Source organism: Microchirus variegatus, assembly GCF_963457635.1.
Source record: "Microchirus variegatus genome assembly, chromosome: 1".
Classification (NCBI taxonomy): Eukaryota; Metazoa; Chordata; class Actinopteri; order Pleuronectiformes; family Soleidae; genus Microchirus; species Microchirus variegatus.
In genome coordinates this window covers 15,642,134-15,657,285 of record NC_139802.1, presented here as the reverse complement: position 1 = coordinate 15,657,285, position 15,152 = coordinate 15,642,134, and the positions used below count along the sequence as shown (strand labels likewise).

The window sequence follows — 15,152 nt, the reverse complement described above, 5'->3', positions numbered from 1 at the left end:
AATGAATCGAAATAATCAAAAAAGTCAAAATATAAGGGCATACTACTTTGATATTAATGGCAAAAAAGACTTTTATATGCAAACTGTACAGATACTATTAGGCATAAGAGATAGAGAGAGCAAAACCCTTACCTTATTCAGTGATTCTTCTTTCATCACTGTGCATTATAAAGAAGACTCAAAAGCCAGGGGGATTGAACTGTCTGTTCAGTTGGTCGTGTGGCAGAAATATGAAATAATCCTCCTGACAGCAACTGTTATGAGCTTTTCAGAAAAACCCTTGGTCAGAAAAGCACATGCGCACTTGAGTTTGGGAATTCCATGCCTGTGTAGAGAGAGAAAGGGCGGGGAATGGTGGTAAATTCTCACTAACAAAGCCGCTCGTGCAGCTGCTGCTGCTGCTGCTGCTGCTGCTGGTGTTCCACCCTGTGTGACTGGGAGGGTCCTGAGGGTGATTTCACATGTTCACAAGTTTGTTTATTTCTGACTGAATAAAGCTCACCCTCAGAAAAAGAAAAAAAAAATCTTCAGATCCAGATTCGCACCAATATTAACTTGTTCATATATACCTGATTGAAATAGACAAACAACAATATTGAAATTACAAAAATGTTTATCTACCAGCACTGAAAAACCTTGTAAAAGGTAAATTATAAGAGTTTATTTTCATAGCTGGAAGGATGGACACATTTAAACATTAGGCATAATAATGACCGATATCATATGAACTAGTGATACTTTTGTGTTTTCAACTAAAACAACAAACATTTCTGTGTTATACTGACTCACTTCCTGTTTACCGTGTTAGTTCTGCTGCACAGGTTTCACAAATAGTCAAAGTATCACCACAAACACCACATCACTACCAGTGGCAGTTCTATGATTTTTATGACTCGGCTCACTGAACTCTGAGAAGTTAGAAATGAATCAAGCATGTAGCATTCAACCACTCAAACTAAGTAAATAACTATATCTATAATTTGATATCTTAATCAAGAAATAATAATTATGTCACTATTCTGTCTGTTGTTTTGTACATTGGAAAATTCATGGATAAAAATAATAATTATATTTTGGCATTAAAATTATAATTTTGGTTAAAGAGCTTGGTGGCGGTCTAATAAATTGGTCAAGCACTGAATGTATATATGTATATGTGTGTGTGTATATATATATACATATACATATATGTATATGTATATATAGATAGATAAATCAGATTTGGCGGTAGATTTTGGGGGTGGGACTGATTTCACAAGCAACCGGCGTGACACCCATTTTTCACCCACTGCCTCTGAACGCAACATGATGTTCAGCAAGTGACCAGCGGGGGCATTCGAGAGCCAAAAATCTGTGTGGGAGTGCTGGCATAACCATCAGCTTCCTGGATGGAAACATAACACAGTCATACGCGGGACACGCACAGCAGCTGCGAGCAGGACATTTAAACGGTGGCTGTCGTGTTTCTGTGAGCGTGGGCAGTGCCGCGAAAGGGCAGACAGTGGAATCACCTGACTGTGTCAACAACACACGTGAGCGTGTGTGTGTTTGTGTCTCTGTGTGTGTGTGAACTGCGGCTCTGGACTCAGGAAGCTCTTACAAGCAGTGGTCCAGCACAGACAAGGTAGGTCCCCGTCTCTGCTTTTGTCTGCAGCGCGCGCGCGCACACACACACACACACGCACGCGCACACACACACTCACAGCACACCCTGCACGAAGTAGTATGCGTCAGTTTTTGTGTGTGTTTTTTTAATTATCACATAGTGCTTACATGAACATACATTAAATCTTGCATGTATTATGTATGCATACCTAGTTTACTGTCCCATTGCCATAACAACACATTTTCTCTTCTACTCTATACTGTTCAGTGTTGTGTTTTAAATGCTCTGTAGCACACTGCTTTTACATGTTGTCAGAAAAGCCTGAGGGTTAATTGCATGTGTCATATTTCAGTCCTATTAACAGAATTTGAACAAAAACACGCTCATTGAAAGCATGTATCTCAGTGCCCTCCACCTCATATACACTCAATGAAGGGTTTGCATTTTTCCCCACACTCACTCACTCACTCCCTCCCTCCATAATCTGCCTCAGTTCATGCTGCTGCCCCCCCCCCCCCCCCAAAAAAAAAGTGACTGCAGCTGTGTAAATGATGCATTTACTGTATAACTGGTGTTACACACCATGCAGCTGCCTCCTCCACAGTGGCAGTCTGTGACGACCGGCCTGCTAATCCCTGAATGTTCAGATCCACACCTTAAAGAAACAGTTGATACTCACAGTTTTTTACTGATGACTTGACCCAACAGTTCTGATGCAGACTGGGCAGACTGCAGTTTTTTTTGGTGTTTTTTTTTTTAAAGGCCGGCCCTAATAGTGAGGTCATTAAATGAAAGTTTAAACTGTCATCATATCCTATAGGTGATGATGCCATATTGCTTAGGTAAAACACCTCTACCAGTGTATACCTAACTGAGAAACTGTTACTCGAAGCTGCCCTAACAGATGATGTTTGTTGCAGCTATGCAGGATCCTCCATGACTGTGCAGAAATAGCAGCGAGCTGCACAAGCTCCACTGTCAGTGATGATGTTTGCATGTGTGCCACCATGGGTCGATATACCAGTTCACAATAATAGAGCACACACAAAAAAATCAGGACACTTGTGTTCATGGTTTTGGCTGCATTGATCGAGCTGCCCCCAAAGTTTACAGTGGCCGACATTGACACTCGGCTGAAATGGAGATGATTATAATGGATATTTTTTAACAACACTGTTTACTGCATGACCCTGTTCTGTGCACACTGCACAGCCACTGTTATCCACAGGATTAGTCACAAAATCAAAATCAACAATCTTTTTGGGTTTGGTCACCAGCTTAAACCTCTGGTCTTGCTGCCCTAAAATACTTAAGTAGATCATAATGTTATTATATGGGTGCATAGTCTGATTATCAAATGTGGAAATCACGGATTACATTATAGCTCAGTGATGTCATTAAACAGCTGTTTGCACAAGGTCTCTTTTAAGGGTTTCTTAACGATGGGACACACTTGAGCCTGAAATGTCTAGTACACTGAAATGCAGTGACATTAGGAGAAAAATCACGCAGCAAAAGTGGCCTAAAGCAGGAAGTGCAACGGTCATGATGCAACAATTCTGTAATGATCAACATGTTGCAAGACAATCATAACGCGACGCATGACGATATCTGTCAAACTGAAGAAAACAAAACGTCCGTGAAAAGTTAAAAGTGCAGGACTTCTCTGTTTATTCCCAACAAAGAGAACAAAGTGCATAAAGTCTATGTATTGAACGTGGATGGAGCATCTCTTAACATAGCTTTCTCCACCATGATGCCGCTGTAAGATATCCAAGCTAACCCAAGTTTCCCAACTATTATTGATGCCCAGCGAGTGAAACTGGCAGGATAACGCCCTAGCATATCAATCATTGTTTTGTGCAAAGAAAGATGACAATAATATATTAATATATTATATTACCAAATCTATATTTTGACCCGCCCCTACCGCCCATACCCATAGGTTGTAAAATTGGTTCCGATAAATTGGCCAAAGTAAATAATCAGTCTACCACTTTGTAAAAGTTTAGACTTAAATGTATATTTGTTCAATACTTTGATTAATTCTTGCCAAACTAACATTGTAGGGTTTGGGGACTGACTGCATGCTAAGCCTGGACGATGAACATTGTAAAAATGATAGTAAGCATGTTTGCATTGGCTTAAATTGCAGCTCTTTAAGGCTGAATTTACTGTGTGTGTAAGAGAAAGTAATCAACCATCATGAATTCTGTCTGCACGGGAAAACGCAGACCTGGGGCAAAGAGAAAGGCATCCATTTTGTACAGACTTGTTGAGTAATCCGTAATACTTGCAGTAATAACCCATAATTATATTTTTGCCTTGTGCCACGCAGCTTCAAACAGTGACTAATTCAAATCTCAAGCACCAAGACAATGATAGTGTATTGTTTCAGCGAGAGGGTGAAGTCATCACTGTTGGCACAGCAGTCACCTGACGGAATAACAAACAGTAATGGTGCAGTGTTATCTTAAGTCCTGGTCAACTGTGTAGGAACATAATGAGCTCAATGCGTGACCTTGTGTGTTTTTCTTCTTTCAGGAATATGGAGGCTGTAGCCCCTCTCTGTCCCGAGCAGAAGGACTAGGAGCAGCCTGATTCCTTCTTGCTTCCTTCCCCCGCCTGCCTCGCCCCCTCATGGCCAGCGGGAGTCCCACCCTGAGCCCGGAAGCCAGGGATTCAGAACCTGGGACCCCTGAGGCAGGCATTGACTCCCAGCCAGGGCCTGAGGTCTTCTGCAAGCTGTGCCTCAGTGAGCAGCCGTCTGCAGCCACCAACCAGCTGCAAAGCTGCGACTGCAGCTTCTGCACAGCTGTAAGTAGAGACATATCCGCATTTTGAGTAGCTCCAATACAAAGACTCATTAGTTGTGATGGGACTCAAACCAGTAGATTTCTGTGACAGAACAGATGACCTCCAGGTTATATTAAGAAAGAAGAAGAAAAAGTGTTTATCATCTGCTTACATTACTCATACTTGAGTGGAATACTGAAAATTCCACAAACGCGATGTTTTTTTGTTGTTTTCGGTCATTTTGGCGAATGTCCATCATTTGGTTTACTTGAAATGGGACGTTCCTCTTTGTTGCAGCAGCACCACTTCCTGCTTTAGAATCCTAAAATAGGTCATTTTATTGGGAAATCTGGCACAGTGCAGTTGTCGTGAAATGAAACAGTCTGGACACAGGACTGTCTTTCCATGAGGTTTTTTTTATGATTCTTTCAAGCTGTTTCTACTCTTATTTACCAAACACTGGATTTCAAAAATATCCACAGGATTATTAAGCATACTTCATAGCTATATCCAAAACATTTCAAAAACATAAAACTCCCATCTGTGTGGCAGACATTTCCAGCATGTTGAGTTCACTTTCATTATCGGATGTTACTGTTTTCTTTGTCTGATATCTGATCCAGTATCGCACTGATATCAACACTGACTATCCAGCAGAATCCACTCATCCCTGATGATTATCTATGACCGAAGTATACTATAAAGATCTGCTGTGCTTGTCCAGTACGTGCATGTGTGTGTGGTACATGTCGAGCTGTTGGCGTTATTCCTCCAACACACAAAGGTTTGTCAGATAGTGGCAGGTGTGTTAATCTTTGTCTGTGTGAGCTAAATTGTCAATGTTGCAAGCACAGGGTCATACAGCTAGAACACAAACATGCACTGTATCACGGGAAAGAACAGGCACTGTAAACGGTACTTATCAGCTGGAGCATGCTGTATAAACCTCCTCCAGCTCTGTTCACCAGCACACACACTATCGCTTGTGTGAGAGTGTTTGTGTTTATTCTAGCTCTGTTTTTTTTTTTTTTGAACAGTAAATCTTGTTTCACGGGAAAGCACATGATGAACACAACAACTTTGCATTTACAAAAGAGTTTAGAGATGTATCACCCACCTTTATGATATATATTTTTTTTTTATCTTCCACAGAATAGTGACATGTTGATGTTTTTAGTTTCTGTTCCTCCAAACTGTTGGCCTTTGCGCAATGTTTGCATAGTTCCTCCCACTTTTCCATTAGTCATTGCTACGGTAACTAATGACTTATGACGTGCAGATTAGAAATCCTTCTTTATGTGGCCATTTATTTTTGCTCAATTTGCACAACATCTCAATTTGCACCGGCGGATTTCAATATTTTGATGTGACGCATGGTTTATATTGGTTTTTCATCCAGATAAAGTGTGAAGCTGTGCTGTTAGATGTATTGCTTTTTGCAAGGCCTCGGATTGTGTGTGATGTATTACACTGCAATTGCCGCCATTCAATATCCAGACTAATGGAGCTGTGCTGTTTCTATCCCCAGTGTTTGCAGCAGTATGTTGTGCTTGCTATCATGGAGGGTGGGGGGGCACCCATCACCTGCCCAGACATGGCCTGCCAAAAGTCTGGCATGCTGTCGGACTCTGAGGTATGTCCTGTTGAAAACTGAAGATATGTAGGTCATGAGGAGGAGTCTGAAGATGCCGTGAAATACAAAAATAATGTTGGTTTTCCTGCAGAAAACCAACTAGTTTTCTTTTAGACAACACTGATAATTGTTCTTTAAATAGTGAGGATTGGATTACTCCAAGTGTTGTGTAAATCCTGTGTGCCCTTGCTCAACAATATTTTACAGGAAATTCTCATTCTCACGACTGTGCAGAGCAAAATGTGGCAATGCGAGCTGTCAAAATAAAAGTGAAATGCCGTGAGTGGCTCGACATACGATATGCCTCACAGTTTGTCTGTCATATGAAAAGCTGTTTTACAAACAAATGGAAATTCTGCTCCTCAGTTTCTCATTTTGTGACACGTCTCTTGCAAAACAACTGTATTATTGCCTTGAAAACCTTTTATTTATAGGCTCTAAATCTGAATTATAATGGTTTTGATTGTAAAAATGTGACTCTGTGTTGCTTAGAGCAGATAACACAGACTGCAGTTTCAATATATCAGTATTGGAACTAAATAACTCTACCTTTGTTTTTTTCTTCTCAAGTGTCTTTATGCAGCAATGTGCAGTTGCTATGTGACCACTTTATTCTGGATTATCTATGAAGCATTACAAACATGTGAAATAGCCTAATTTTTCATTTATACATTAGGGAACACATACAAAAGACATTATCTATAAGAATTGCAATACAGTTGTATGAAAAGCCATATATTTAAATATCCATATGAGTGCATAAACACAACATTTGATTACCAGTTGACTGATGCCTCTTTGTTTGTGGGCTGATTGCAGATATCCAGCCTTGCTGCAGCTGATCAGGTGGAGCTGTTTCAGAGGTTGAAGTTTGAGAGAGGTACGTTTTTGTTGCGTTAACATGCTGATGGCTGGTGACAGACAGTGGGCTATTTCAGGTCACACCACAGCTGGAGGCATTACACTAGCCCCACAGCATGCTGAGCTTCACATGCCTGGGTTATTGTGGGACCAGGATCAGTATTATCCAGGAGGTTACTGAAACTGAGGCTCTAATAATAAAAATAATACATTTGAAATCAATAACAATCACTCTAAGAGACCCATTGTAAAAAAAATATATATATTCTTGTAAAAAAAATAAAGTATTGATCCTTTAATTGCGAATCACTCATGTGCCCTATGTATAACTGATATTGCCCTGTGTATAATGATGTGTTTTTGAAGGCAAATGAAGTAGGTATCTGACATTTACAAAGGCGGGTTTGCCTTGCAGCTATATTTGGAGTTTCCAGTTGCACAATATCTATAAACTTCAAAGTCAATAAGTTATTGTGTATCAGGCCATAAATCATAAGGATCAATATTTGGAGAATATAAAAGACGTGCAAAGTACAGGCTGGGTTTTTACATCAGTGTTTCTCTTCTGTTATGACTTACACTAGGAGTATGAGCTGATGGAGGCAAATTACAGCTCCACTGTTTGTTTTTTAGTTCTGAAACATGAGCATTTACATGTGAATTATTATTAGTCTTTCGCCCTTACACTCAGAACGTTGCGTTCATAGAAAACCATTGGTAAATAAGAATAATGTACAGTATTTGTTATGTGTTTCACTGATTTGCCACAAAATTAAATGTGGTCCCTTTCGATTTATTTATAATAATAACTTTGGTTAGAGTTTATGGTTTTATTCAGTATTTTGGTGTTTACAGATACATTTCAAAGCAAAGTTAAAAACATTTTTCGATTAGCCTTAGTTGTGCTGTGTTTAGTGCTACCTAGCAAAATGTAACATGCTAACATGAGAAATAATAACGTTAATATCATAAATATTATCAAAATTGTTAAGCTTCTCAGTAGTGTATATTGACTTTTAAGAAAAGAAAAAATATTATTATACAGAAATACTTTGTTGTGCCACTTTGTTTATAGAATACTACCATGTTTCTGAAGATGGTTAATGTTTCTGTTAGCAGTGTTTAGCATGCTAACACTGCATCCTCTTTGGACTGGAGTCCTAAAGTTGTCATTCTGACGCTAAACAAAACTATTTATTTATTTTTTAAATGTTAAAATATTAAAACAACACCTTTATATCCATCTCTTTCTGGTATTTGTATACATAACTAGTTTAAAACATCTCTCACTAAGCTACCAATCAGTAGCAGAGGTATATCTCCATGTCTAGTGTATTAAATGTAGGTTAATTATGTTTGATAATTGCTAAATTAAAGAACAGCCTGAATCAAATCTTTCCATTTATTTTGTTTGAAAAAGGGTGGAAAATACTGCTTATTCTGTGTATACGGGGGAAAAATAAGGGGAAAGGGGACGTAACTCTGGGACGTAGTGCAACACTAGGACCCAGTGTTAAAACTTAAATGTACACTAAAGTCATGTGCAGGCTATATTCTATTATAATTTAGGACGTTGCTGTGGGCCATAGTTTTTACATTACTGACATAAACTGTTCATCTGTCACAATGATTTGGTGATGTACAGACATTTTCAGTGTCTCCTTATATGTGAATGTAGCCAGTCAGTAACTCATTCATGTGATTATTCCAACACCTTGTGAGTGAGAGCACGATGAAGCTCAAACAACTGCTGTGCTTCATCGTTAACTCTGTCAACACAGAGACGCTCTTTGTCTTGTAGGGTTTCATTTTTCTGTGAAGTTGTAGCGAAATCAGGGAAAAATGTCATGCTTATTAGTGGAATTTACCACAGATGTATCTTTTCATATCACATTATTTTACAAATGATAAATGGACGTGACTTCATTTTAACTTCTGCTACATGATGCTATAAGGTTGGCTGGATGAAACCATGCAAGTAATACAGTAAAGAAGAATTCATTTCTGTTGATGTGGTAATCAAGTATGTAACTAAATGTTTCGACACTTATACTTTTAGTTCCTAAACATCCAGGTCCATGTATACAACAGGTCAGATTCCCGGCTGTAGAAGTACAACTCATGCATCCACTGTATGTAGTGTGTAATACCTCTGCTCTCTACTGTCTGCAGGGGTGAAGCTGGACCCCAGTAAAGCCTGGTGCCCAGTGATCGACTGCCAGGCGGTTTGCAGTGTGGAGCCCGGCACTGAGGGCCAGCCCACCGTTGTGTCCTGCCTCACCTGTCACACCGTCTTCTGCTCTGGGTGCAGAGGTCCCTGGCAGGACAGCCATACCTGCCCTGAACGCCAGCCCATGATGTCACCCTCACCGTCTATTGAAAGCAGGTCAGTCAGCTCGCTGTTTGGTCAGCCACACAGTCTGAGCCAGATGAGAGTAAGTGTGTGAGATCAGACTGGGTGTGTCTACCTTTTACTGTGGTATATAAATCATGTTCAAACCATAATTGGTTTTAATAACTGCTCAATTTCTAATTGTGTATTTGAAATTCAATTGAAAACTCAGTGAGGGAAAATCTCACACTTCAATTTGGTGATTTTTTGTTGTTGTTGTTGTTGTTGGCATTATTATTCTGCTTCTGTTTGGTCATTTGTTGGTGTGTCCTTCATCTGAAAACGTCAAACAATAATATCACATCCGTCTGAGGGAGAGCTTGTGTGTATACAGTGTCGGCAACAATCAGCTTTTTGAGCTGTATAATTCACTTTTTGTGGACACTTCTTTGTGTTTTACTAGTGTAATGTTGTCTTCTATACTGAGAAATAGCAGAGATAGTCATGTGGAGCTGATGCACTTAATTATTAAAGTATTATTATTAAATTGGAATCATTATGTTATATTTACAGTGGGTAGATCGTAGGAGCGATGTTTTCTTCATGTCCCAGCAGTGACCGTGAGCAGAATGTAAACATTATTCCAGGATGAATGGCCTGTGCTCTGTGTGTAGTCCCTGTTGTACAGCCCCATTACTGTGGTGCTGCCCTGAACACCACTGACTGATGTCACTGGAGAGTTGCTGAGTTGTGCTGCATTTCCAGTGTCTCTGTGCCAAAAGGAGGTGAAGGATGGGCACTGAGCCAGTTAATCCTCTCGTCTGTACAGAAGGAGATTGTTCAGCGGGTTAGTGTAGCAGCGGTGTGGTCTCTGCAGTGGGCTGTGATGGACCAGGTGCTGGTTAAAAAGAGAGAGAGAGAGAGAGAGGAATTTGTTTTTGTACTGAAGAGCATGATATAGACGTGAGAACACAATGAGCCTCATTCATCTACATCTGACTTTTTTTCCCTTCAGATTTTTTCATAAGAAAGTTTCTTAGAAAACGTAACTAAGCTGTAGAGCACAATGTATTTGTATCATAATAAAATAAGGGGATTTAAAGTCCAGTGTGTAGGAATTAGTGACATCTAATGGTAAGACTGCAGATTTTAACACACATAGAACTCCTCTACTCTCACTATGCCTCTCTTTGCCAAGAGCATCAGGAATCAAGTTGGCCTTTGCATACCACAGATGATCTTCTTCTTATTCTTCTGTGTCATAAGATTCTACTCTATTCTATTCTAATGTTTAAGCCTCTGTAAAAACATGGCAGTGCAAGACTTTGGCTTCTGCAAAGCGAGGCTCTTGCCTAAGAACATAAAACACATCTATTCTTAGGATACGGAAACCACATTTTACTTTAAAGCAAATATATACGCTTAAAAAGACATACTTATGGGTAGTATATTACATGTGTTAAACTGCAGTGTAATCTGTGTAAAAACTACATACAGTGTGCGATGAGTGAGACCTAATGTTATTGTAGCTGTGATTTTACAATCACTCGAGTAAGGAGTTTAAAGTCCCTTTATGAACCTCAGCTATGGAGGGTTTTAGGTCAGTGAGGTTGAAGTTATTTTATTATTGTGATAAGGGTTTATCAAGCCTTATAGACAAATAATCACACCCGTCTGGGTTTTTGTTTCACTCAATGTTTCAGTTTGACATTCTGTTTCGTGTTTATCACTTTCGGTTTAGAACAGGTTGGTCATTTCTTCTATATGACCTGAGGCAACTCGCATTTCTGAGCCGCCCTGATTACTTTCAGTCGCCACAGAAGCTACATCTGCTGCAGTTAACAGATTTTTGCTTCTGTGAGTCCACTCAAAATAATTTGGTCATGCTTTTCTACATCTTTATGGCACTTTTTTTGCCAAAAGAAACAACTCACAATTGGTCCTGGAAAAATAGCTGCTATAAGCAGTGCTTTTATCTGGCAGATGATCCAAGTTGTGAAGATTGAAAGATATCTTATGTAATAACATCTTATGGTGAATTATTACCTGGCATTTTAGCATCTTTCAGCTGATTGTTTTCATTTTGGGAGGCATCTTTGTGTGTTGTAGTTCCTTCTCTCTCCACTCATCATGGTTTCCAGGTACAACAGGTTTCAGTTAGAAAGGGTGGGGTCACATGGAAACAGCCTGTCAAGAACCAAACAACAGACACACAAAGTTAGAACTAGAAATATAAAAATCAGTCAGAGATTATGTTGATGACGATCATCCTATAACATAAGTCCTGTTCCTGTGTCTGATGATGAGATTTCCTTGTGATTGTAGAATGTAAACTTTGTGGTTGTTAGTAGTCACGCTGGTCCTGAATTAGAATATTTACTTTACATGTCCTTTGCCTCCCAAAAATAATGAACCCCATTAAAAATGAGCCCTCACTCTGTACCCTGCTGCTAAATAAAGACTTCACATGGCCGCCTGGAGACCTTCGTGGGCTTCAAACTCTCAGAAACTGCATATATGTCTGTCTTCATCCGCAGGGCCCGCTCCGACAGCCACTCCGACATGCCCATCAAACAGTGTCCCATGTGTGGTATCTACATTGAGAGGAACCAGGGCTGTGCTCAGATGCTGTGTAAGAGCTGCAAACACACCTTCTGCTGGTACTGTCTGCAGAATCTGGATGTGAGTGACCTACTTCAAAACATCTCAGCCACTGTTTCACTAAGTTCAGCGTCTGTTTCTTTTCTTTTTTTTTGCTTATTATTGTGATGATCTGTAACGTTTGTGTCTCGTCCTCTGTGCTCTGTAAATGCAGGGCGACATCTTCCTGAGACATTATGACAAGGGGCCGTGCAGAAACAAGCTGGGACACTCCAGGGCATCTGTGATGTGGAACAGAACACAGGTGAGGGCCCTCAGCAGAGAGCAGAGCAGATATAAGCTGTGTTATGACCCCGGGTCACGAGGGTACAGGAAAGCAACGTAACACCAGGTGGAATACGGTAATCTGTGATTATCAGGAAGGCAATTCATGGGTGCTGTCCAAAAGAGAACTCTAAAAACAGTCTCAATAAAAGAGTCTATAAAGATTGAAAAAACGAAAGTCTAGCTTCTATCACCTATTAAATCAAAATACGTATAGTGTAACTGAACACAAAATCCCACCCACATGTGCGCGAAAGCAGCAGAAATCCGTTATTAAATCTAAGCAACTATCAATAGTTTGTCTCATTCACAAACTAACAACAAGATAATTAAACACAGATCAGCAGAGAGGCATGTGGCTCGCTGAATGATGACGGGACAGCTGACTCTTATGATCGACCCTGTCCTCGAAGGCGGAATCATGTTCAGACTGTACAGAGCCACATGATGGGGAGAAGACAAGAAAGTCTGGACAGCCAGTCCTAGGCTATGTCCTTCTTTGACATAAATTAAATAGGTCAAAGACACAAAGGACACACGGTTAGACATGGGACCATAACAGCTGCATCAAACCCTTTGTAGGAGACATTTGAAGACAGTGTAGACTGTGTAGGCTGAATTACATTCAGAGCAAATCTACTTAGCCTGTCCCACCCTTATTCATGGTGTTACTGTCGCTCATCCTGTGACGCATAAATTTAAATACAAACACATGTATTCAAACTGCTGTCAAATGAGTTCACACAATGCTGATTACGCCTATCAGCTCCACATGAAACTCTCTCTGTGTGTTTCTCAGGATAGCAGTGTTTGGATCTTGTGATTCATTTAATGTCAGTGTTTATGTCTTGCTGCCACCTGTTTCTGTTACTGTTTGCTAACAGTGCGTTTGTTTTCCACCATTGTGCCCAAATAATACTTTATCACACATTAAGCCGAACTAATCTCCTCACTAATCTCAAATTCCTGCCCTCTAATGACGGTGGCCATTCAGCCCAACAAATACCAATCTACCAATTTAAATACTTCCTTTCCACTTTTCCTTGTTCAAAGGCCATTAACGCATGACTTGCATCAAGTTTGCACTGAACTTCCTTGTTGTGTGTCGTGTGCCGAGTTGAAGCACAACAGTGCTTTTGTTCCTTTAAAACAGGTCGGAGCAGACTAGGTTACACCTTTGTCGATACAGTTCGGGCATCACAAATTATTTTTGTCATTCACAAGTTGCATTGTAGTATCGACTGCATAGCCAAAAGTATGTTAAGTGTGTTATGTTATGGATCGTATTCAGCCACAACAGAAATTTGTCAAATGTTTTTCTTCAATAAATTGTCATTATTGACTTTGACATTCTAGTTTGTCCCACAAAAGTTGGATGTTGCCGAGGTCAGTGCTTTACACAGGTCACAGTTCATCCACTTAAAGCTACAGTGCGTGACCTTTAAAATATAAACAAAGGTCTTTTGCGTTCAAACCATTGTCAAATGAGTTCACACATGGCTGATTGAGCCTATCAGCGCCGTGTGTTTCTCAGTGTAGCATTCCTGCGCACACAGTGACTCATTTTACGTCACGACTGAGGCAGGAGGAATGTGAGGCAAAAGACGCACACGTCGCAGTTTCACACAGCAGAAATATGGCTGAAAACGTCACAAGGTCCCAGTCTGTATTCAGTAATTGTTAATACAAATAATTGATTAATCTGTTGTGTTGTCCTTCAGGTGGTGGGCATCTTGGTGGGGGTCAGCATCATTGTTCTGGTGACGTCGCCGCTCCTCCTGCTCGCTTCTCCCTGCATCCTGTGCTGCGTCTGCAAACCCTGCAGAGGGAAGAAGAAGAAGAAAAGGAAGAAGGACCTCAGCCAGCCAGACTCGTCCACATCATAGCAGCGGCGTCTGTCCCTGGTCGGACCCCAGGGTCACTCGTGTGAAGCCTGAGAAGTTGGAACATTGGAGCATGTTTTCCCGGCTCAACAGACTGTAGGCCGCGGTGGAAATGAACTATGAGGAGACTGAATGTAATTCATTCGCCAAACATTGTTTTCAGATGCAAAGAGGTTGCAAGGAGAATGTGTCACTTTTCCCGTCTCTGTCACACACACACGTTAACGCTACCCTCATGTGCCAAACGTGATGATGCCAAACCAGAGGTGTTAGGTGCTCAAGTGCCTCACTCTACAGTGCCTGGTGCTTGGTTGCTTTTGCTTTGCCTTCCATTCTATCTTTATCTTATGCAAAACTGTTAGACGTATGAATATGGATGAGTGCCGGGATCACACAGGGTTATAAATTCAGACAAAAAAAAACATAGTCATTCTTTCATAAAAGGAGAAGGAAAAGGGCATCAAGTGTGCACTGTATATTCTGTACTTATATAAAGTATAATAGGGCTCCATTGGTGCACAGAGGACTTTTTTTCTGCAAGTTTCCACCTGGAATATGTTCCAGACCAAAGGCTCTAAAGAAAAATGTGTATACTTTTCTAAAATGTGTTCATATGTATTTATGGGTTGTGTGTGTATAGTGAGCTGTTATCATTTCTACATTTCTGTTGGTGTTTTCTGCAGCAGATATTTTCTAAAAAAAAAAAAGCACCATTGTAATTGAAATAAACACACTGTACTGGACGTGCGTCAGGTAGTTTTGTGTTTTTACTGGGGCCTTCCTTCACTTTAGTCTTAACCCTCCTGTTGTCTTCACATCCTTGTCCTTGAGGTCAAACTTGACAAGGAGGACCTTCACAAGAGATATAAAATCATTTAGAGTTCATTTTAAATGCCAAATCTCATCAGAAACTTTGAATATTATTATTATTTTTATTTTTTTTTACAGTGCATACTTTTTATTTCAACATGGCTGTCATATATGTTTTCTTTACTGAAGTAGATTAATATTATTATTAATATTATTTATTAACAAACTGGTAAACAATATTTTTTATAGTACTTGTATATTCCAAGAATGTATCACAATGCGTAGAAAGTAGTTTTAAATGCAATA

The 15,152-nt window shown here is 40.0% G+C and overlaps 1 protein-coding gene across 2 annotated transcripts; it reads left to right on the top strand.

The window, feature by feature from the left end:
• The first annotated feature begins 1,495 nt into the window (after positions 1 to 1,495).
• rnf144b (ring finger protein 144B) lies at positions 1,496 to 14,673 on the top strand. Of its 2 annotated transcripts, XM_083887892.1 has the most exons (9): positions 1,525 to 1,624; positions 4,005 to 4,066; positions 4,151 to 4,423; positions 5,931 to 6,035; positions 6,855 to 6,915; positions 9,069 to 9,282; positions 11,766 to 11,910; positions 12,044 to 12,133; positions 13,875 to 14,673. In XM_083887892.1, the coding sequence occupies exons 3-9, from the start codon at positions 4,247 to 4,249 to the stop codon at positions 14,037 to 14,039; spliced, it is 957 nt and encodes a 318-aa protein (XP_083744018.1). In that variant the 5' UTR covers positions 1,525 to 1,624; positions 4,005 to 4,066; positions 4,151 to 4,246; the 3' UTR covers positions 14,040 to 14,673. The 2 variants fall into 2 exon arrangements, with proteins under 2 accessions (XP_083744017.1, XP_083744018.1); XM_083887891.1 differs by lacking the exon at positions 4,005 to 4,066 and having other exon boundaries at positions 1,496 to 1,624.
• Positions 14,674 to 15,152: the final 479 nt, after the last annotated feature.